The sequence below is a fragment of the Phyllobates terribilis genome, unplaced genomic scaffold (genome assembly GCF_046119375.1).
Source record: "Phyllobates terribilis strain yellow unplaced genomic scaffold, ASM4611937v1 Scaffold_11__3_contigs__length_659146591, whole genome shotgun sequence".
NCBI lineage: Eukaryota > Metazoa > Chordata > Amphibia > Anura > Dendrobatidae > Phyllobates > Phyllobates terribilis.
Window position 1 is genome coordinate 68,108,878 of NW_027362771.1, and position 22,428 is coordinate 68,131,305.

A 22,428-nucleotide genomic window follows, 5' to 3' on the forward strand; every position below is an offset into this window, starting at 1 on the left:
GGTGCTTTACAAGCTTCTCCTAACTGTGTACTGAACTCAAAGCCGCCAATGTATGCCACCACCTATCATACAGACACATATGATCCAAAGGCCTCCATGTTTAAAAACATATACTGCATCACCTGCACACTAACATGCAATAGTTATTCTCTCGTGGGCCACATAACCTGGAGATTATTTACAGTACAGACCAAAAGTTTGGACACACCTTCTCATTTAAAGATTTTTCTGTATTTTCATGACTATGAAAATTGTACTTTCACACTGAAGGCATCAAAACTATGAATTAACACATGTGGAATTATATACTTAACAAAAAAGTGTGAAACAACTGAAAATATGTCTTATATTCTAGGTTCTTCAAAGTAGCCACCTTTTCCTTTGATGACTGCTTTGCACACTCTTGGCATTCTCTTGATGAGCTTCAAGAGGTAGTCACCGGAAATGGTTTTCACTTCACAGGTGTGCCCTGTCAGGTTTAATAAGTGGGATTTCTTGCCTTATAAATGGGGTTGGGACCATCAGTTGTGTTGTGCAGAAGTCTGGTGGATATGACTCGCCCCCTGGGCCGTGGGGCACTCGGATCCGGGCAATAGGGAAACGGTGGGAGTAGTAGTGGCAACCCGGTTCCGTGGCTCAGGGTGGTCAGGCCAGTGGTAGTCCGTTATGCGCTGATGATTATGTCCGACTACGCCACCAGTGGATTACGGTTATTAGGAACCGCCGCTGCATGCAGACCGCTGGGGCTGATGAGGTGTGCAGCTAGGGTAGTGTGACTCCCCACGGGAAGAGTGCGGCCCCAGGGCAGTATAATGGATGGTGGGAGTGATGGTGGTGAGAGTCCCAGTACCGGTAGTGCTGGAGGCGCGAAGGAGCACACAGGCAACAGGTTGCAGTCCAGGGTCTTTACTAAAACAGGTAAACTGACCCATAAACAGTCCCGGCTAGGAGAGGACCTGGATGTCTGAGAGCAATGAGGAAATTGGCCCTGGTCAGGGTGAGGGTGTAGGCCTACCGTGCTTTCTGTGCTCCTTCTGGCTATCTCCTCCTTATAGGGTAACAGCCCACGTTTCCGAGCTTTCCGTGTACTCTCGCCTGTATGGCCTGCGACGTGGGTTCCTTTCTGCTCCCGGCCTGGTATGGCTTTCCTGGTCCCTTCTGTTGTGGCAGAGCCTCCAGGCTTCTTAGGCCAAGGAATATACAGTCCCCTGCGGACTGGTTATCTGCTGTGGGATGTGGAATCCTCCCAGCCTCAGACACCAAAGTCTGGTAAATTAAGTCCTTTATCTGCCAAGACAGGCTCACTTCGCCTCTTGTCTCTGGCTTGTGGCTCTCCTCCTGCCACACTTCCTCTTAGGTGCAATACAACTTTCTGTCCCTGCTCTGCTCAGGGACAGGTCTCAGTACTGAGACAGGTCATCCAGTTCTCCCTAACCCTGCCCCCAGCACCAGCTTTTATAGGGGCAGCCTGCTCCCCCTACTGGCTTGAGACAGGAGGTACTGCATGCTAATGTTCCCCTGACTAGAGAACCTCCCCCTTGCTCTCAGACACAGCTTTATTACATTTTGTGGCATCCAGGCCAGGGTGACACAGATACACAGCTGATAGTCCTACTGAATAGACTGTTAGAATTTGTATCATGGCAAGAAAAAAAGCAGCTAAGTAAAGAAAAACGAGTGGCCATCATTACTTTGAGAAATGAAGGTCAGTCAGTGCGAAAAATTGGGAAAACTTTGAAAGTGTCCCCAAGTGCAGTTGCAAAAACCATCAAGTGCTACAAAGAAACTGGCTCACATGAGGACCGCCCCAGGAAAGGAAGACCAAGAGTCACCTCTGCTTCTGAGGATAAGTTTATCTGAGTCACCAGCCTCAGAAATCGCAGGTTAGCAGCAGCTCAGATTAGAGACCAGGTCAATGCCACACAGAGTTCTAGCAGCAGACACATCTCTTCAACAACTGTTAAGAGGAGACTTTGTGCAGCAGGCCTTCATGGTAAAATAGCTTCTAGAAAACCACTGCTAAGGACAGGCAACAAGCAGAAGAGACTTGTTTTGGCTAAAGAACACAAGGAATGGACATTAGACCAGTGGAAATCTGTGGAAATCTGTTCTTTTGTCTGATGAGTCCAAGTTTGAGATCTTTGGTTCCAACCACCGTGTCTTTGTGCGACGCAGAAAAGGTGAACGGATGGACTCTGCATGCCTGGTTCCCACCGTGAAGCATGGAGAAGGAGGTGTGATGGTGTGGGGGTGCTTTTCTGGCGACACTGTTGGGGATTTATTCAAAATTGAAGGCATACTGAACCAGCATGGTTACCACAGCATCTTGCAGCGACATGCTATTCCATCTGGCTTGCGTTTAGTTGGACCATCATTTATTTTTCAACAGGACAATGACCCCAAACACACCTCCAGGCTGTGTAAGGGCTATTTGACCAAGAAGGAGAGTGATGGGGTGCTACGCCAGATGACCTGGCCTCCTCAGTCACCAGACCTGAACCCAATCGAGATGGTTTGGGGTGAGCTGGACCGCAGAGTGAAGGCAGAAGGGCCAACAAGTGCTAAGCATCTCTGGGAACTCCTTTAAGATTGTTGGAAGACCATTTCCGGTGACTACCTCTTGAAGCTCATCAAGAGAATGCCAAGAGTGTGCAAAGCAGTCATCAAAGCAAAAGGTGGCTACTTTGAAGAACCCAGAATATAAGACATATTTTCAATTGTTTCACACTTTTTTGTTAAGTATATAATTCCACATGTGTTAATTCATAGCTTTGATGCCTTCAGTGTGAATGTACAATTTTCATAGTCATGAAAATACAGAAAAATCTTTAAATGAGAAGGTGTGTCCAAACTTTTGGTCTGTACTGTAGTTAGTGCAATAGTACCCAAATGCTCAAAAATGTCCACCTTTTCTAGTAATATTCTAATAAAAATGATTACATCTAACATATGAGGTACTTAAGATAGGAACTTCTGTCATATATTAAAGCATGAGGTAGAGGGGGGTCTTTAATCTGGAAACCTTAATGAATACCAACATTATTCCTATGATTTCAGCATTAATGTCAATTTTCTCTTTCTATGTTCTTTTGTGCATTTGATCTTCCGATTATCATGTAATGTATATAAACACCTTCTGATGTTTTCAGTTGTATTTTTTTTCTTATTGGGTTAAGTCAGGTAAGGCACATTAAAGATCAAAAGAAACAAAGTTGTGTTTGATTGTCAAGTGCACAATAATATTTTCCTAGGCATTAAACCGCCGTTACAAGGCCTTGGAATAATGAGTAATAGCGGTATCTCACCTGCTTTTACATCAATTCTGTCACCTCTCATGATATACTGCTGTTTTGTGATCTATCCAGTTGGAATTGTAATATCATTAATAAGGTTAAATTTGTAGAACATAAAAGCTTGTGGCAAGTGATTGTCTTTACAAGGGTTTTTTTCCTACTAAACCTTTGGGGCTTATGGTACAGCATGAGCCCACCATAGTATTCTTTAGTACTGTCACGATACAGGCTAACCTTGCATCTGTGTAAAAGTGGCATCTGAACTAAGAAAAGTGGCCCATATATGTAATATCTGAAAAGACACAAATTTGTATGTACTGTACTTCTGTCACTATGGACATTTCTTCTAGAGTCAAGTCAAAATGAATTAGGGTCATGGATAAAGGCTTTCTCATGTTGAAATGCTACATTGAAGACTCAAAGGTTAAGGCTATGTGCCCACGATGCAGAAATGAAGCAGAAAATTTCTGCTTCATTACCGCATGTCCTCTCCCGGAAAAACGCATGCGGAATTCCGCACGCGTTTATCGCGCGTTTTTCACGCGTTTTCGACATGCGGAATTGCCTTGCGTTTTTTCATGCATTGAATAAAGCTATTCCGCATGCGGAAACGCAAAATTAATGAACATGCTGCGGATTTTTGAACGCACCATAAACGCTGCGGAAAAATCCGCAGCATGGGCATAGAACTTGCGGATTCTCATTGGGGACCATGGGGTGCGGATTGACAAGCGTTTTACAAGCGTTTATGCTGCGGAATATCCGCATCAAAAACGCTTGTAATCCGCAACGTGGGCACGCAGCCTCAAAAAAAAGAAAAACACATTCCGAAATGTATAGAACACTTTTAGGACCTGTGACATAGCAGGTGATGGTTTCTGATCTGTTTAGTTATAGACATTTACTGAGTGTAAGTATACTAGAGTATGTTATTGATTTATAATTTTTTTTTTTGCAGTAAACTTTAATCATTTTGAAATTTTACGAGCCATTGGAAAAGGAAGCTTTGGAAAGGTAGGCTGTTTCATTAACATTCTTATTACAGTTTACATGCTGTAATGGCATAATATAATTTTTGTTTTAATCACATGAGATATATAAATGCTTCTACTGAAGGCAAGGGTTTGAAAAGTACCTATCAGGTGATTCATGCTGTCCAACCACAAAGCTAATTCTAGGATAACTACTTAACCTCAACATAACAGTTCTGTCCACAGAAGTGTGAGCTGCCTCTTCTTACCTCTGCACCCCTAATTGTTCCAGTATTATATCAGAAAGACAGAGTAGATAGCACAGCAGTGTGAGAAGCCTCTTTTTACCTTAACACTCCTGGTATCTCTAGACAAATAGACATAGTGGGCAAAAGTGTGAGTGACCTCGTCATACCCCGCTATCTCCAGTATTAGATAATAATATTCCACAGCACTTTACAATTAAGCGGGGACATATACAGACAACGAATTCACTACAAGGTAAGACAGTTTAAACAGTTACATTAGGAGTGAGGTCCCTGCTCACAAGCTTACAATCTACAAGGGAATAGGGGGGACACAATAGATGAAAAGTGCTTGTTATTTCAGGTCTGGCAAATATAATAAATAGGGATTTTCATATAAAGCTATATGATCCAGTCATCAGCCAGTATTTTTAAATGCAATTATCAAGTATCAAGTGCAGTTATCATGTGCATGGAGGGTGTGAAACAGATGAATAAAAGAAAGCATATTCTGAATAATATTTAGAGGGAGGGAACAGGGAAAAGTTAGTTTACTGAGTTGAGGTGGTAGGCTTGTTTAAAGAGATGTGTTTTTAAAGCGCGCTTGAAGACGTGAGGGCTAGGTATCAGTCAGATTGTTTGGGGTAGTACATTCCAGAGAACTGGCGCAGCACGAGAGAAGTGTTGGAGATAGAGGTGCAAGGTTCGGATTATGGGGGATGTTAATCATAGATCATTTGTAGAACGGAGGGCATGTGTAGCGGTATAGACAGAGATGAGAAAGGAGATATAAGGTGATGCAGAACTGTGAAGGCTTTGTGGGTGAGAGCGATGAGTTTATATTGGACCCTGTAGCCAATGAGTAACCAGTGAAATGACTGGCACGAGATGGAGGCATCGGTGAAGTGGCTGGACAGAAATATGACCCTGGCTGCCGCATTCAGGATGGATTGAAGAGGAGAAAGTTTGGTAAGAGGGAGATCAATCAGATGAGAGTTTCAGTAGTCCAGACGAGAGTGAATAAGAGTGACAATAAGAGTTTTAGCAGTTTCAAAGATGAGAAAAGGTTGGATTCTGGAGATGTTTTTAAGATGCAGGTTACATGTCATGGTTGTGTCGCCACGAAGATCGTCACGATTGCACAGCCTGACTTCTCGCAGCTGAGTTTTTGGTGTTTTGTGCTTTTCGGCAGTGAGGGAGTTAACTCTCTCTCTGTGCTAGACAAGGTCCAGCCTCGCCCAGCTGCAATCAATTCTGCAGTAGTGAGATTCCTTCATATGTCTGCTGCTCTGTTAGGGAAGTTGTCGGTGAAAGCATTTCATGCAGACTAACAGAGCGGATCGTGGTATTTGGAGTTTCAGAGCTAAGTGTATTTGGAGTGTTTCTTCCCTTCCTCGCTTTATCATTTATCTCCTTTCCCGTTGGTGTTCCCTCTGTTGTAGTTGTGTAGTTTTTGTATGCAAGGTGGTTTTGGTTTTACCCTTGTACTGTCTCGTTTGTCTAAGTACTGAGTGTGGGCATATTATTACCTGTCCCCTTTTGTTGTGATCGGGGTCCTTCTCAGGACTAGATTACTTAGGTGCAGGGATCCTCAGGAGGTAGGGGTTACGCTGGCGGCCTGGACCTCTGTACCTTTAACAGTACCTCCAGGTAGAGGGATTAGTCAGGGCCCCAGCTTAGGGTCAGCTTAGGCCCCCTACCTCCAGTACACAGAGACAGCGTGACATTACAAGAGTGAGTGAGTGATCAGATATAGGGAATAAAGGAAAGTTTAGTGTCGAATATGACCCCAAGGCATCGGGCGTGCTGCTTGGGAGTTATGGTTGAACCCTCCAAGGTAATTTCAATGTCAGGTAGAGTTAGGTTAGTAGAGGAGAGAAACAGAAGAAGTTTAGTTTTGGAGAGATTCAGTTTAAGATAGAGGGAGGATATAATGTTAGAGACAGCATACAAACAATCCTTGGTATTTTTTATTAGTGTTGAGGTGATGTCAGGAGAAGAGGTGTATAATTGAGTGTCCTCAGCATAGAGATGATACTGGAACCCAATTCTACTGATTGTTTGTTCAATAGGGGCTGTGTATAGAGAGAAGAGGAGGGGGCCTAGGACTGAGCCCTGCGGAACTCCAATAGTAAGGGGACGAGGAGAGGAGTAAGAGCCGGCAAAAGATACAGTGAAGGAGTGGTCAGAGAGGTAGGAGGAGAACCAGGAGAGAACAGTGTCCTTGAGGCCGATAGAGCGGAGCATAGTGAGCAGGAGCTGGTGAACCACAACGTCAAATGCAGCAGAGAAATCCAGAAGAATCAACAGGGAGCAGTGACCTTTGAATTTAGCTGTAAATAAATCATTAGAGACTTTAGTAAGGGCAGTTTCAGTAGAGTTTAAAGAGCGGAAACCAGATTGTAAAGGGTCGAGAAGAGAGTTATCTGAGAGATAGCAAATTAGACGGGAGTAGACCAAGCATTCCATAAGTTTAGAGATGAATGGAAGATTAGACACAGGTCTGTAGTTAGCAGTGCAGTTATGAACGTGGGATAGTTTTTTAAGTAAAGAGGTTATGTTGGCATGTTTAAATAAGTGAAAGATACCTGAAGAAAGAGAGAGGTTAAATATTTTAGTTAGGTGAGTGGTGACCACCGGTAAGAGAGACTGCAGGAGATGTGAGGGAATAGGGTCACTGTTGCAGGTTGTAGGCAGAGAAGAAGCGAGAAGCTGGGTAACTTCTTCTTCTGTAACAGGCTAAAAGATGGCAAGTGAGCTTGAAGTGCAGCAGGGAATGGGATCCAGGCACTGAGTAGATTGGATTGAAATGTCCTGATGGATGTGGTTGATTTTTTTCTAGGAAATAAGTGGCCAGATCCTCACCGCTGAGGTTGGTGATGGGGGCCTGTGCTTTAGGGCTCAGGTGTGAGTGTAAGGTTTTAAAAAGTAATTTTGGATTGTTAGCTACTGAAGTGATGAGGGTGGTGCAGTAGGATTGTTTGGCCAGATGAAGGGCAGAGTTATAGGTTTTGAGCATGAACTTATAGTGGATGAAATCCTATGCTAAAAGTGATTTCTCCACTGACTCTCAGTGCACCTTGAGCAACGCTGAAGAAAACTTGTTTGCAGCGTGTGCCAGGGCTGCCATTGTCTGTGTCGGGTCTTTCTGTGTGTAGAAGGTGCTGCTTCATCTAGGGCACTCTGCCGTGTATTACTCTAGTGTGACAATGCTAAGTCTGGACAGGAGAGGGAGGAGATGGGAGCTAAAGATGTGTGTAGATTGTCCATAAGCTGCTGGGCATTAATGTTACGTGTATTCCTATAAGTGTGATAAGTGGGGGTGTCTCGGGTGAGGAGACAGTTCTTGACAGAGAAGGAAAGAAGGTTGTGATCTGAGAGTGGGAGAGGGGAGTTAGTAAAGTCGTGCAGCGAGCAGAGACGGGAGAAGACCAAGTCCAGAGTATTCCCGTCTTCGTGCGTAGAAGAGTTAGTAAACTGTGAGAGGCTGAATGAAGAGGTTAGAAAAAGTAGATGAGAGGCAGATTGAGAGAAGGGATCATCGATTGGGATATTAAAGTCTCCCATGATGAGGGTGAGGTTGTCACAGGATAGAAAGTGAGGAAGCCAGGTGGCAAAGTGATCCAGAAACTGGCGGTAGGAGCCTGGAGGGCAATACACAACTGCCACTTGCAGGGAGAAGGGTTTAAAGAGTCTGAAAGTGTGGACTTCAAAGTAAGGAAACATAAGTGAGGGAACTGGGGGGGGGGGTGACCTGCAAAGCGCATTGTGTTGAAAGGAGCAAACCAACACCTCCAACTTGTCTGTTCTCAGGTCTGGTGGTATGTGAAAATTTCAGCTCACCAAATGAAAGACCAGCAGCGGCAGTGGTGTCTGACTGGTGTATCCAGGTTTCTGTAAGAGCCAGAAGGTTAAGGGAATTAGAGAGGAAAAAAATGAGAATGTAAGTTAGTTTGTTACACATTGACCGTGCGTTCCAGAGGGCACAATGAAAGGCGATAGGAGAAGGCATGCACTGAATGTTGATAAAATTCAGGTTTTCTATATGCAGCTGGAAGAGAGTTATGTATATTAGTGGCGAGAGGCCCAGGGTTGGGGAAAATGTCGCCAGCGACTAGGAGAAGGAGAAAAAAGAGAGAGCAGGTGGTGCAATGATTTGTATGAATGTTTTGATTGCTGTATGACGGTAGTGAATGGTTTGGAGTGGGTGAAAAATGTCAGTAGAGCCCCAGAGTTATACATGGGAGAGGGGAAAAGGGAGGGGTTGATGTGGAGAGAATGCATAAAATGTGTAAGAGGGCGGGAGAGTTGTGAGAAAGCAGAAGTTAAAATATATAAGAAGCAGAGTGACATGACCAATACATAATGCAGTACAACTGACCAAGAAGCATGTTTGCTTGAATGTCTTATGCACCTCACCTGTCTCCTGCCCTGTCCAACTGCCATGTATAACTGCAAACACTTTAAAGATATTGCACGCATGCCCCAGCACATGTGCTCTCCCTGAATATACAGGAAATATCTGCTAGAGTCTAGCACCAATTGGCCACATTGAATAATTAACCAATTAGCACAAGACCAGAGCAGGCATTTCTATGGAAGATAAACTAACCCATGCTGAAAAGAGAGGCTATAAAACATCAGTGAAAGAGATAGCTTTGAACCCTTTAAAACAGAAAAAACAAACCAAGAGCAATGGAAAAATACCATTTATAAATCTTGCTAGATAGAATGAGTCTGTTCACACTTAACAGATAACACACAAATGGAAGGATGGATAAATACCATATAAAAAATCTTGCTAGATAGAATGAGTCTGTTCACACTTGCATATAACATATAAGCGGAAGGATGGATAAATACCATATATAAAATCATGCTAGATAGAATGAGTCTGTTCACACTTAGCAGATAACACACAAACAGAAGGATGGATAAATACCTGTGTGAAGATGAGAGGAGTATCAGCTTCACATCATGTATAACTGCAAACACTTTAAAGATATTGCACTTAAAATATATTGCATGCATGCCCCTGCATGCGTGCTCTCCCTAGCCAGAACTGAATATATTATTAGATCAGAAAGACAGGCTAGACAGAAGTGTGAGCAGCCTCCTCTTACTTCAGAACTGGTATCTCTAGTATTAGATAAAAAAGACAGTGTGGACTGCAGTGTGGATAGCCTCTTCCTACCTCAGTACCACAGGTATCTCCAGTATTATATTAGATAGACATGGTGGATAATAAAGTGAGCAGCCTCTTCTTACCTCAGCACTCCTTGCATCTTCAGTATTAGATCAGAATGATATGGTGGACAGCAGTGTGAGCAGCCTTTTCTTACCTCAGCACTGCTGGTATCTTCAGTACTATAGCAGAAAGACGGGGTGATAAGCAATGTGACTAGCCTCTTCTTACCTCAGCATCTCTGATATCTACAGTATTAGATCAGATAGACAAGGTAAACAGCAGTGTGAGCAACCTTATCTTACCTCAGCACCCCTGATATTTCCAGTATTAGATCAGTGAGACATGGTGGACAGCAGTGTGAGCAGCCTCTTCTAACCTCAGCATCCCTGATATTTTCAGTATTAGATCAGATAGACATGGTAGACAGTAGTGTGTGAGCAGCTTCTTCATACCTTAGCACCCCTGGTGTGATGAATGGCACCAGAGAGATACCGCAGAATCCCACCGCTGCCACCACTTGGGAGGGATGGCACCAGAGAGATCCCACAGAATCCCACCACTGCCACCACATGTGAAGGATCCCCACCTTGCCACCCGCCTAGCGTCACTATTACGTCAGACGGATCACATGATATGGATCCGCACTTTGCACCAACGTGACGTTCCGCACCCCCTCGGGGACACATAAGGTCAGATTGGTGCAGTTCTACACAGACATCTCCTGTCCACACAGGTACAAGAAGGTACCGTGAGTGAGAAGAGGCGGCCCACTAAGTCACTGATATGGCACCACACTCGCTCACACCCCTGACAGGCTGAAAGGCCCCTTCACTAGCCCCAGTGAAGCAGAACCTTGTCAGCCTGGTAGAGCTGACACCAGTTCCTATTAAATATAATTCCCGCTAGCGGACCGGAGGATTATATCAGGCCAGGAACCAGCCCCGGTAGCGTGTCTGTTGGACCGAACAACGGACGTGAGGATTCGTGGATCGAGATAAAAGAGCAGCCCAAGGTTAAATTATATATTTAATCACGTTAAGGGCACACTAGACAATACACTATATACATAAGGGTTATATTTACATAATGGTCGGAGATGCAAATACAACAGTAGTAATACAAAAGACATAAGCAGATAGTACGAGTCAGTTAGCAGTCAGATGGAAGGCCTAGCTTATGGGGAGGGGCTGCCACATGGGAGGCTGGTGGGTCCCTCTCTCTTTTCTGTGCCTTCCATCACACGATGTATTGTCGCGATTTCCCAGAGAAAAAGACCATGGGCCATAGCTGCAGGAGCTCTTAACCTCTCTGGATCACTCCCCCTTCTGCCCTCTGGGCTGAACCTAAATCTCCACCCCTGGCCTCTCTCAGCTATAAGCTCCAAAAACTAAAATGGGCTATACTTCCTTAATGGACGGTCCTAGGGAGCCGGTTCTGGTGTCATTGGATCCAGCTGGGCCCATGCTATGCGTGGAGACCAAACACAGTGGCCCTAGGTGTTTCTGAAAGGCTGTGTCGTGTATCTCCCCATCCCTACGCGCTAGACTGTGACTGTGCTGGAAGCCAGAGTGACATTCTTCATGTTCGTGTGATTCCAAAAATCTATTTGGTGTACCACTGGGATGTATCATATTTCCATAACTTGATATTGAATTATAATTGTCTGACACAAAGGGAATGCCGCATGGCTTGGGTCCACAGGGGGTCTTCCTGTAGCAGCTCCACAGCTGAGAGCTGCTGTGAGACATTTGTCACTCACGGTCTCTCTGCCCCCGGTTACAGCTGTACACTGCAGACCATTATAATCTCCTGCCAAACATGATACACTGATTGACATGGGATTATATCTACAATATTCTTCACACCTGGTATCTCCAGTATTAGATCAGAAGGGTAAAGGGCCGAGCTTCTTACTCAGGGCCGGCTCCAGGTTTTTCTGGGCCCCGGGAGAAAGAGTCTCAGTGGGCCTCTTTAACACATACCACGATTCATGATGCAGAGATACGGCGGAGAAATATATATATATAGTACAATGCAAAGATTTCACTTCTTACATTACATGAGTGATATCTATTGTAAATTCCACAATAGCTCAGAAACCGGTGAATCGCTCCACACAGAATACTGGCCCCCATATAAGGCTCCATACGGAATACTGGCCCCCATATAAGGCCCCATATGGAATACTGGCCCCCATATAAGGCCCCATACGGAATACTGGCCCCCATATAAGGCGCCATACGGAATACTGGCCCCCATATAAGGCCCCATACGGAATACTGGCCCCCATATAAGGCCCCATACGGAATACTGGCCCCCATATAAGGCCCCATACGGAACACTGGCCCCCATATAAGGCTCCATGCGGAACACTGACCCCCATATAAGGCTCCATGCGGAATACTGGCCCCCATATAAGGCTCCATACGGAATACTGGCCCCCATATAAGGCTCCATACGGAATACTGGCCCCCATATAAGGCTCCATACGGAATACTGGCCCCCATATAAGGCTCCATACGAAATACTGGCCCCCATATAAGGCTCCATACGGAATACTGGCCCCCATATAAGGCTCCATACGGAATACTGGCCCCCATATAAGGCTCCATACGGAATACTGGCCCCCATATAACGCCCCATACGGAATACTGGCCCCCATATAAGGCTCCATACGGAATACTGGCCCCCATATAAGGCCCCATACGGAATACTGGCCCCCATATAAGGCTCCATCCGGAATACTGGCCTCCATATAAGGCTCCATCCGGAAAGCTGGCCTCCATATAAGGCTCCATACGGAATACTGGCCCCCATATAAGGCTCCATACAGAATACTGGCCCCCATATAACGCTCCATACAGGATACTGGTCCCCTTATAAAGCTCCATACAGGATACTGGCCCCCATATAACGCTCCATACAGGATTCTGGTCCCCTTATAAAACTCCATACAGGATACTGGCCCCCTTATAACGCTCCATACAGGATACCGGTCTCCTTATAACGCTCCATACAGGATACCGGTCCCCTTATAACGCTCCATACAGGATACTGGCCCCCATATAATGCTGCATGCAGGCTGTTACACCCCACATAATGCCCCATACAGGCTGTCCCCCCCCTTATAATGCTCCATGCAGGCTGTTACCCCCCCCACATAATGTCCCATACAGGCTGTCCCCCCCCCTTATAATGCTCCATGCAGGCTGTTACCCCCCACATAATGCCCCATACAGCCCCCCCCCTTTATAATGCCCCATGCAGGCTGTTCCCCACCTTATAATGCCCCATGCAGGATGTCCCCCCTTCTCTTTATACTGCCCCATGCCTCCATACATTAAAAAAAAAAAATCAAATACTCACCTCCCTTCTCCTCACCTGCTACCTGCTGCCCGCTGCCCGCTGCCCGTTGCTCGGGTCCGAACTCCAGCGTTGTCGGCGTCTTCCCGCTCTGCGCTGCCTGTGACGGCTCAGGGGAGGGCGCGGTGTAAAGACGTCGTCGCGCCCTCTGACCTGAGACGTCACAAGGAGCGCAGAGCAGGAATACAGCTGATCTGCGGAGGCACGGGGAGAGGTAAGTATCCGGCTGCCGGGGCCCTGAGCAAGCGGGGGGAAGGGCGGGCGCTGACACCGCTCTCCTCCGCCCATAGCCCAGCGGGGTGCGCGACCGCCAGTGGGCCCCTCTGCCTGCTCAGGGCCCCGGCATTTGCCCGGGTGCGCCGGGTGCTGACGCCGGCCCTGTTCTTACTGCACATGCTTACAGGCTCTTGTCCTGTTTCTGGTAATGTAACAAGAATACAGCCATTGTAAGGTTGTGCAGTTATTACCGCCCTATAAAAAACAAGTCTAATTTGCTAATTAAAGTGTTTTAGAAATGTATTTAAAATTGTTAATATATATACTGTAAATGTAATTGATTTATTTTCTATTCTAAGAGAATCCTTTTAATGTAGAATTCTTAAAAGTACAACAATATGTTTGAAGAGTTATGAAATCTGTAGAGTAACGTTATCATCTTTATCAGGTCTGCATTGTTCAGAAAAATGATACAAAGACAATGTATGCAATGAAATACATGAACAAACAGAAATGTGTGGAACGCAATGAAGTGAGAAATGTGTTTAAAGAACTGCAGATCATGCAAGGTCTGGAACATCCTTTTCTAGTCAACCTCTGGTAAGTAATTTATTAGTTGCTTGGTCTGTGGTCAATGATACAGTTAAAATATATCATCTGAATCCTTGAACAACGTTACTGAACGCGTGCGTGCGTCTTCATGAGGACTGCAGACCTTTCATTTCTAATACTGCTGATCATGGAAGGCTAGAGCTGAAAGATACACTATCAGGTGACTGTCAACTGATCTTGAGAGTGTGAAGAACAGGCTGCAGTATGCATTTTGGAGAAGAAATTGCTTCTATGTGTTTTGAAATATCTTCAGTGCATCCTTTCTTTATAATGTTTTAGGCACACAAATATGATAAATTTTTAAGTTTTTGAAGGTACCATCATAGGGCAACTCACATATCTCGACATCTACTTTAGAAAACGCCAAAAAATTATATAATCATTTCAAGGAAATTGTGAAATGAAGGCTCAATGAAGACACATAATTATTTGAAAAGATGATGCTGAAATGCTTAATAACTTTCAATGGCATTGCCATAGAATCGCACCTTCTTACCAAGTCAGCACATCAAATTTTGCCCTGATATAGCTGACTTCTAGTCTCTGTCCCCTAATCTCATATTCCACTAGTATTGGTGATGGACATCACTTTTGGAAAGAAAAAAGAGAAAAGGCGCTCCAATTGTGTTACCCCAAATGTAAGGCACAGCGAGCTTAGGATTGTATATTCTCAGCTGCCTAAGTCGTGAATCGGCACAAGTCCCGTAATGGCAAGGATGATGGGCTGCTGCTTCGACCACTGACCCACACACCAGTGGTAACAGATATATTCAAACCATATAGGAAAGGAGCAGTGATTACCGAGCTGCCACAGAGTTAAGACTAGGTGTATATATTCTCTTGAATTTTATTCATACAAAGTATATCGAAGTCAGGTTGACTCCTTCATCAGGTGTATATATATATATATATATATATATATATATATATATATATATATGTATGTATATATATTTATATATATATACATATTCAACAAGATTTACCAGGTATTACGTATGGCCTGATAAGCAGTAGAAGTGACACATAAATGAGATGTAAAATAGGCATTTTATTAACAAATTATTTAAAACACATAAAACAGGAAAGGTACTAATAGAGAAGAATTGCAGCTTTAAAATATACATGATTAGCTTAATAAATAAATAGCAAATAACTTGTATGAATTATTAGGCCAAGTGCAGATTATTGGTGCCTGTAAGGTATACCAAAATTAAATCACGACTATAATGGCCTCAAATTTAATATGCAAAATTTGACCAGACAATGGGCGTCAGCCAGCACATCTTGTTTAATTGAAAGTAACCCTACAATTTCTGATCTGACCACTTGGTCTTATATAACATATTTCTCCCAAATTCAGATAAAGAATGAATGATAATAATACATAATAAACAAACAAAGTAGCACACTGCAATGCTAAGTATGCGAAAATGAAATATATGAAATTTGAATAGCATTACTGTTCTAGAAAATAGAAACAAATGAGAAATCTTAGCGCATAAATTGGCCAGTTCATGTGTACCTGGTAGCCATGTTAAAGCTACCAATGTGAACTCCACTCTAAGAGACATAAGCCTGCTTGTGTATGGGAAAGCAAGTTCCTGCTGCAATTAAAACCGCCTGTGGCCTAGAAGTGGAGCTCTCAGTCAAAGCTTATACATAGAAACAGAAAAAAACAACAACTGACCAGCACTTCCAAAACAAGAAATAGGTGTGTACAGTTGCTTACTATTGTTGAGCGAGCATGCTCGACACTGCTCGGTACTCGCCCGAGCATCACGCTACTTGGGATGTTTGGCGAGCACCGAGCATTTCTGGGTTACTCGGGGGGGAGCTCGGGTCTCCGCCCTGCATGTTTGGCGCTCTTTACAGAGCCAATGAACATGCAGGGATTGCCAGCCAGTCACTGTAATGCTGCAGCCATGTTGGTTGTGGGCATTACAGTGATTGGCTGGCCGCACAGCGTCACCTCAAGTATTTAAAACAAGGCGCCGCCATCTTGGACACAGTCGCTCCAGATCAGACGGTGTAGGGAGAGTGCTGCTGAGTTAGGGAGAGATTTATACTGCGAAATAGGTAGTGTAGGGTCTCTAAAGCCTGCAAAATCAAACAAACAGTCCTTCTCAGGACTAATATCCATCCCATATATCAAGCAGGCAGGCAGGCAGGCTGTATAGGAGACGCAGTGGTTATACCAACAAACACTGCATTACAGTCCTGTGTGCTGCTTTTCAAATTGCTAGACTTAGCCCAAGGTCTCAGGGGCCAGGAAAAATCCTTTTTTTTCATCTAATTCCTCTTTTTTTTTTTTTTTCCTCAGTCAGACTCTACAAATGCCCCTCTTATTAACCTTTTGGTATTCACCCCCCCCTCAAAAAAAAAAATTGCGTGTGTCTGTGAGTGTTAAGACACAAATAAATATGTTTAAAAGATTCTGGTGTAGGCCAGATAACTAGAACTGTGGTTTTCCTCTTCCACGGTTCAAATCTGGTTGTCATCCACCTTTTTGCATAAAAAAAAAACATTTTGAGTGTCTCGCTGACTGTTCAGACACAAATATATCTGTTTAAAAGAGTCTGGTGTAGGCCAGATAACTAGAACTGTGGTTTTCCTCTCCCACTGTTCAAATCTGGGTGTAATCCACCTTTTTGCACAAAAAAAAACATTTTGAGTGTCTCGCTGACTGTTCAGACACAAATATATCTGTTTAAAAGATTCTGGTGTAGGCCAGATGACTAGAACTGATGTTTTCCTTTTCCACTGTTCAAATCAGGGTGTAATCCACCTTTTTGCATAAAAAAAAACATTTTAAGTGTCTCACTGACTGTTGAGATACAAATATATCTGTTTAAAAGATTCTGGTGTAGGCCAGATAACTAGAACAGTGGATTTCCTCTCCCACGGTTCAAATCTGGGTGTAATCCACCTTTTTGCATAAAAAAAAAACATTTTGAATGTCTCGTTGACTGTTCAGACACAAATATATCTGTTTAAAAGAGTCTGGTGTAGGCGAGATAACTAGAACGGTGGTTTTCCTCTTCCACGGTTCAAATCTCTGTATTATCCACTTTTTTGCATAAAAAAAGACATTTTGAGTGTCTCGCTGACTGTTCAGACACAAATATATCTGTTTAAAAGAGTCTGGTTTAGGCCAGATAACTAGAACTGTGGCTTTCCTCTTCCATGGTTCAAATCTCTGTATTATCCACTTTTTTGCATAAAAAAAAAAACATTTTGAGTGTCTCGCTGACTGTTCAGACACAAATATATCTGTTTAGAAGAGTCTGGTGTAGGTTACATAACTAGAACTGATGTTTTCCTTTTCCATGGTTCAAATCAGGGTGTAATCCACCTTTTTGCATAAAAAAAAAACATTTTGAGTGTCTCGCTGACTGTTCAGACACAAATATATCTGTTTAAAAGAGTCTGATGTAGGCCAGATAACTAGAACTGTGGTTTTCCTCTTCCACGGTTCAAATCTCTGTATTATCCACTTTTTTGACTTTTTTCAATAAAAAAAAACATTTTGAGTGTCTTGCTGACTGTTCAGACACAAATATATCTGTTTAAAATATTACGCTGTAGGCCAGATAAGTAGAACTGTGGTTTTCCTCTTGCATTGTTCAAATCAGGGTGTAATCCACCTTTTTGCATAAAAAAAAAACATTTTGAGTGTCTCGCTGACTGTTCAGACACAAATATATCTGTTTAAAAGATTCTGGTGTAGGCCAGATAACTAGAACTGTGGTTTTCCTCTCCTACGGTTCAAATCTGGGTGTAATCCACCTTTTTGCATAAAAAAAACATTTTTAGTGTCTCGCTGACTGTTCAGACACAAATATTTCTGTTTAAAAGAGTCTGGTGTAGGCCAGATAACTAGAACTGTGGTTTTCCTCTTCCACGGTTCAAATCTCTGTATTATCCACTTTTTTGACTTTTTTCAATAAAAAAAAAACATTTTGAGTGTCTCGCTGACTGTTCAGACACAAATATATCTGTTTAAAAGAGTCCGGTGTAGACCAGATAACAAGAACTGTGGTTTTCCTCTTCCACGGTTCAAATCTGGGTGTAATCCACCTTTTTGCATAAAAAAAAACTTTTTTAGTGTCTCGCTGACTGTTCAGAGACAAATATATCTGTAAAAAAGATTCTGGTGTAGGCCAGAGAACTAGAACTGTGGGTTTCCTCTTCCACGGTTCAAATCTCCTTTTTATTACCCTTTTGCCATTGATAGTGCGAGTGTAAGCTATTTTACTTCATTTACAATGGGCAAGGTGACGGTCTGGTGATGGTGCGTGCAGAGGACGGGGCCATGGCCAAGGTGAAAATGTGCCACAACTAACAGCCACATCTTCTCGCTCCCAGTTCTTGACCGAATTACTAGGGAAGCACACAACAGCACCACTATTGCAAACTGATCAGTGTGAACAGGTTATTAATTGGATAGCAGATAATACTTCCACTCACCTGGGCACCACCACCTCCGGTCTGTCTTCCACACGGTCAAGTGTTAGCAGTGAGTCTCGACTGCATACTCCTCCTCACCCTGATGCTCCTTCCTCCCACCATGCCGAGTGTCGTCAGACAGCAACTGATCCCACTATTGGACACTCTGAAGAGCTGTTCACTGGTCCATTTCCATATTTGGGCCCCTCGCCTGCTCCGCTTGAAGTGGTGGAAGAGGAGATCCCATGTAGCGATGGCCAAATATTTTAACAGCCACGACCACAGGAAGGCGACACTGGCAATTTGTCACAAGAGGTGGACGATGACGAGACACAATTGCCATGAAGTGAGGAGGAGGACCGTGGTGCGGAAGTGGAAGAGGAGGAGGTGGTGGATGATCTAGTAACTGACCCAACGTGGAAGGAGGACACGCAGAGCGAGGCCAGCAGCACACAGGGGGAGGGAGGCAGAGTACCCCAACAGGCAGGAAGAAGCAGTGTGGTGGCCGCAGAGAGAAGGCAGGCAACCGTTCCCCGTAACACCAACACGAGGGACGTTGCCAGTACAAGCGGTAGGTCTTCCAGAGTCTGGAATTTTTTTAAAGAATCTGCTGATAACCGCAAAAAGGCCATTTGTACCTCCTGCCAGGCCAGCATCAGCAGGGGTGGCACAACTATCAGCCTGACCACCACCAGCATGATCAGACACATGTCAGCAAAGCACCCGACTTTGTGGGGCGAACCCCAGGGTCCATGACCAGTGTCAGCGGGTGTCACCACTGCTTCTTCCACTGTTGTGCGTGTAAGAGAACCCCCTGTTGTGTGTGCAAGGCAATCCCCTGTCCATACTGCATGCAAAGATGCCGCCTCCTCTCAGTCTTCACTTGTTATGGCAGTTTCTCAAGAAACAGCATCAACGTCCACATCCACGTCCCACCGCAGCGTTCAATTGTCCATATCCCAGACCTTTGAATGAAAGCTCAAATTCGCAGCCAACACCCCACAGGCCACAGTCCTAAATTCGCACATTTCACAACTACTTGCATTGGAAATGCTGCCTTTTAGGCTGGTGGAGACGGAATCCTTCCGCAACCTTATGGCGGTGGCCGTCCCTTGGTACTCAGTCCCCAGCCGACACTATTTTGCCCGGCGTGCCATCCCCGCACTACACAAGCACGTGTCCCAAAACATCCGCCGTGCCCTCAACAACGCAGTTACTGGGAGAGTCCACCTGACATTGGACACGTAGACAAGTGTTTGTGGCCAGGGACGGTACATCTCCCTGATGGCACACTGGGTAAACATAGTGGAAGCCGGGACCCAGTCGGACCTTGGGACGGAACACATCCTCCCCACACCGAGGATTGCGGGCCCTATGTCAGTCAGAGTTGACACCGCAGTGTACAGCTCCTGTGCATCCTCCTCCTCATGTTCAGACTCCATCTCAGATATCACCACATCAGTTACAAGCTGGAAGCACTGCAGTACTGCGTCAGCCAAGCGGCAACAGGCTGTGCTGAAACTCATAAGCTTAGGTGATAAACCTCACACTGCTTGTGAGTTGTGGACAGCTGTGAAAAAGCAGGCAGATCTGTGGCAGAAACTGCTGAACCTAAATCGAGGCATAGTCATGTGTGACAATGGCCGTAACCTGGTGGCAGCTCTGAGGCGAGGTGAGATCACACACATACCATGCCTGGCTCATGTGCTTAACCTCGTGGTTCAGTGGTATCTTAAATCGTACCCTGAATTGCCAGATCTGCTCGTCAAAGTACGCCGCCTGTCAGCTCATTTTTGAATTCATCTACAGCTTCCGCCACCCTTGCTGTGTTGCAGCAGCGTTTGCAGCTTCCGGCACACCGACTGGTGTGTGATGTCCCCACACGTTCGAACTCTACCCTCCACATGTTGCAAAGGATTTGTGAGCAGAAGAGAGCAGTTGTGGAGTACCAGCTGCGACAAGGCCGTCGATATTCAGGTCAGACTCCACACATAAGACCTCAGGAGTGGACCTGGATGTCTGACATATGTACCATCCTGACAAACTTTGAGGAGTCCACCAAGATGGTGAGTGGCGATGACGCCGTCATTAGTGTCAGCATCCCACTTGTCTCTCTTTTGCAACGCTCTCTGCAGAGAATTAAAGAGGAGGCATTGCAGCCAGAGTATGATGAGATGGATCAAGATTACACACAGCCCAGCCTCATCTCATCCCAACGTGCATTGGGGGACAATGAGGGAGAGGAGGAAGAGGAGGAGGAGGAAGAACAGGAGCTGGTATCATGCGCTGTAGACGGTAGTACCTGTACAACTGTCATACCGTCAGTTCTGCGTGGGTGGCCTGACGACAGGGGGGAGGAGGAGGAGAGCATGGTCAGTCGTCATCTTGGTGAGGACACGGAAATCTTGCCCATTACCAGTCTGGCACGCATGGCTGACTTTATGTTACGCTGCCTTAACCGTGACCCTCACGTTGTCAAAATGTTGGGTGACAGTCATTACTGGTTGGTCACACTTTTAGACCCCCGCTACAAGGAGAACTTTCATTCTCTTATTCCTGAGGTGGAGATGTCTACAAAAATGGGGCAGTACCAGAAGGCCCTTGCTGCAGAACTGTAAAAAAAATTCCCATCTGAACAAGCTAGCGGCAGAGGTCACAGTTCTTTGCCCAACTAAGGCGTACAGAGAGACGCAACTCCAATCCAGCAGAGGCAGGGGAACACTGTCAACATTCTGGGACAGTTTTCTGAGCCCCGTCCAGCTTACAGGCCCTGAGGCACAGAGTACTCTCACAAGGAGTGGAAAGTTTCAAAAGATGGTGAGGGAGTACCTTGCCGACCGTACTAGCGTCCTCCGTGATTCCTCTGTGCCTTTTAATTATTGGGTATCCAAGCTGGACACTTGGAATGGACTCGCTCTGTACGCCTTGGAGGTCCTGGCCTGCCCTGCCGCTAGCGTGTTATCGGAGCGTGTTTTTAGTGCCACTGGGGGAATTATAACTGATAAGCGCACTCGCCTGTCAACTGACAATGCTGACAAGCTGACCCTTATCAAAATGAACAAGGGCTGGATTGGGCCAGACTTCTCATCACCACCAAATGACAGCAGAGTAACATAAAGTCAAATCCACTGTGTTATTTCAGGAGGTGTATTCCCATGCACCGCTTCACACCCACACATGGGTATACACCAGGGCTGTAGAGTCGGTAAGCCACAGTTGCGACTCCGACTCCTGGATTTTATCAGGTTCCGACTCCGACTCCGGCTCCGACTCCAACTCCTGCTCTGACTCCTTCATAAATGGCCAATTCGTAACAATAAATTTACTGTTGTAAAATATTAACATCGTGCTTATTCAGTTTCTCACCATCATATAAGTAATCAGACCACTTAGAGCAAAAACTATATTTATTAGAATACAATTAGAATATAGCAAATAACTTTTATAAACTTTTCTAAACTCTTGTAAGTAAATATGCAATAAACACTGTTATGCAGTTAATAAGAAGAAATCTATAAATTTGTCCTCAGAAAAAGTATTGCCTCTGTCAGATCCTCCTTCATGGATGCCCTCAAATCTGATCTAATTATTTTGAGAGCAGAGAGCAACCTCTCTACACTAACTTGGGTTGGTGGCAAAGCAGTAACCACTCGGGCAACATCTCTGACAATGTCAGGATACAGAGGAATCGCTTGTTGCACTGTTATTTTTGATGAACGGTCAAATTTCTCAATTTCTTTTAGTGCACATGAAAAATTCTGCTGAAATGTACTAGCTGTGTTCTTTGATGGGGATGACTCTTCTTCCATGCGGGAACGCTTTGCACGGTCCTTGTGATCCAAATATTTTTTTAAATTAAATTCTTCATCAGTTGACGATGAGGGTGAAGATGTGGCAGGACGACCAAATTCTTCTTGTTCCTCCTGACTGTTCTGCAACCCTTTCATCCTTACTGCTATTTCAAACAGAGCTTCTTTTCCTTTAGTTAGCTGTTGATCATCTAGAAGAATCCGATGCATTGGGTCTACATAAACAGCTGCCAAAAGAATGTTATTTTGTAATAGTAGCTCCTCTCTCCGTTTCATTGATGT

The 22,428-nt window shown here is 44.7% G+C and overlaps 1 protein-coding gene across 2 annotated transcripts in view; it reads left to right on the forward strand.

Annotated features, from left to right (window-relative positions):
* The window catches only part of STK32A (serine/threonine kinase 32A), a 400,893-nt gene that overhangs the window by 130,810 nt on the left and 247,655 nt on the right, over positions 1 to 22,428 (forward strand). For both annotated transcript variants that reach the window (XM_073650647.1, XM_073650646.1), the window contains exons 3-4: positions 4,252 to 4,307; positions 13,725 to 13,876. In XM_073650647.1, coding sequence (XP_073506748.1) covers positions 4,252 to 4,307; positions 13,725 to 13,876 — 208 coding nt within the window. The remainder of the gene's footprint in view (positions 1 to 4,251; positions 4,308 to 13,724; positions 13,877 to 22,428) is intronic.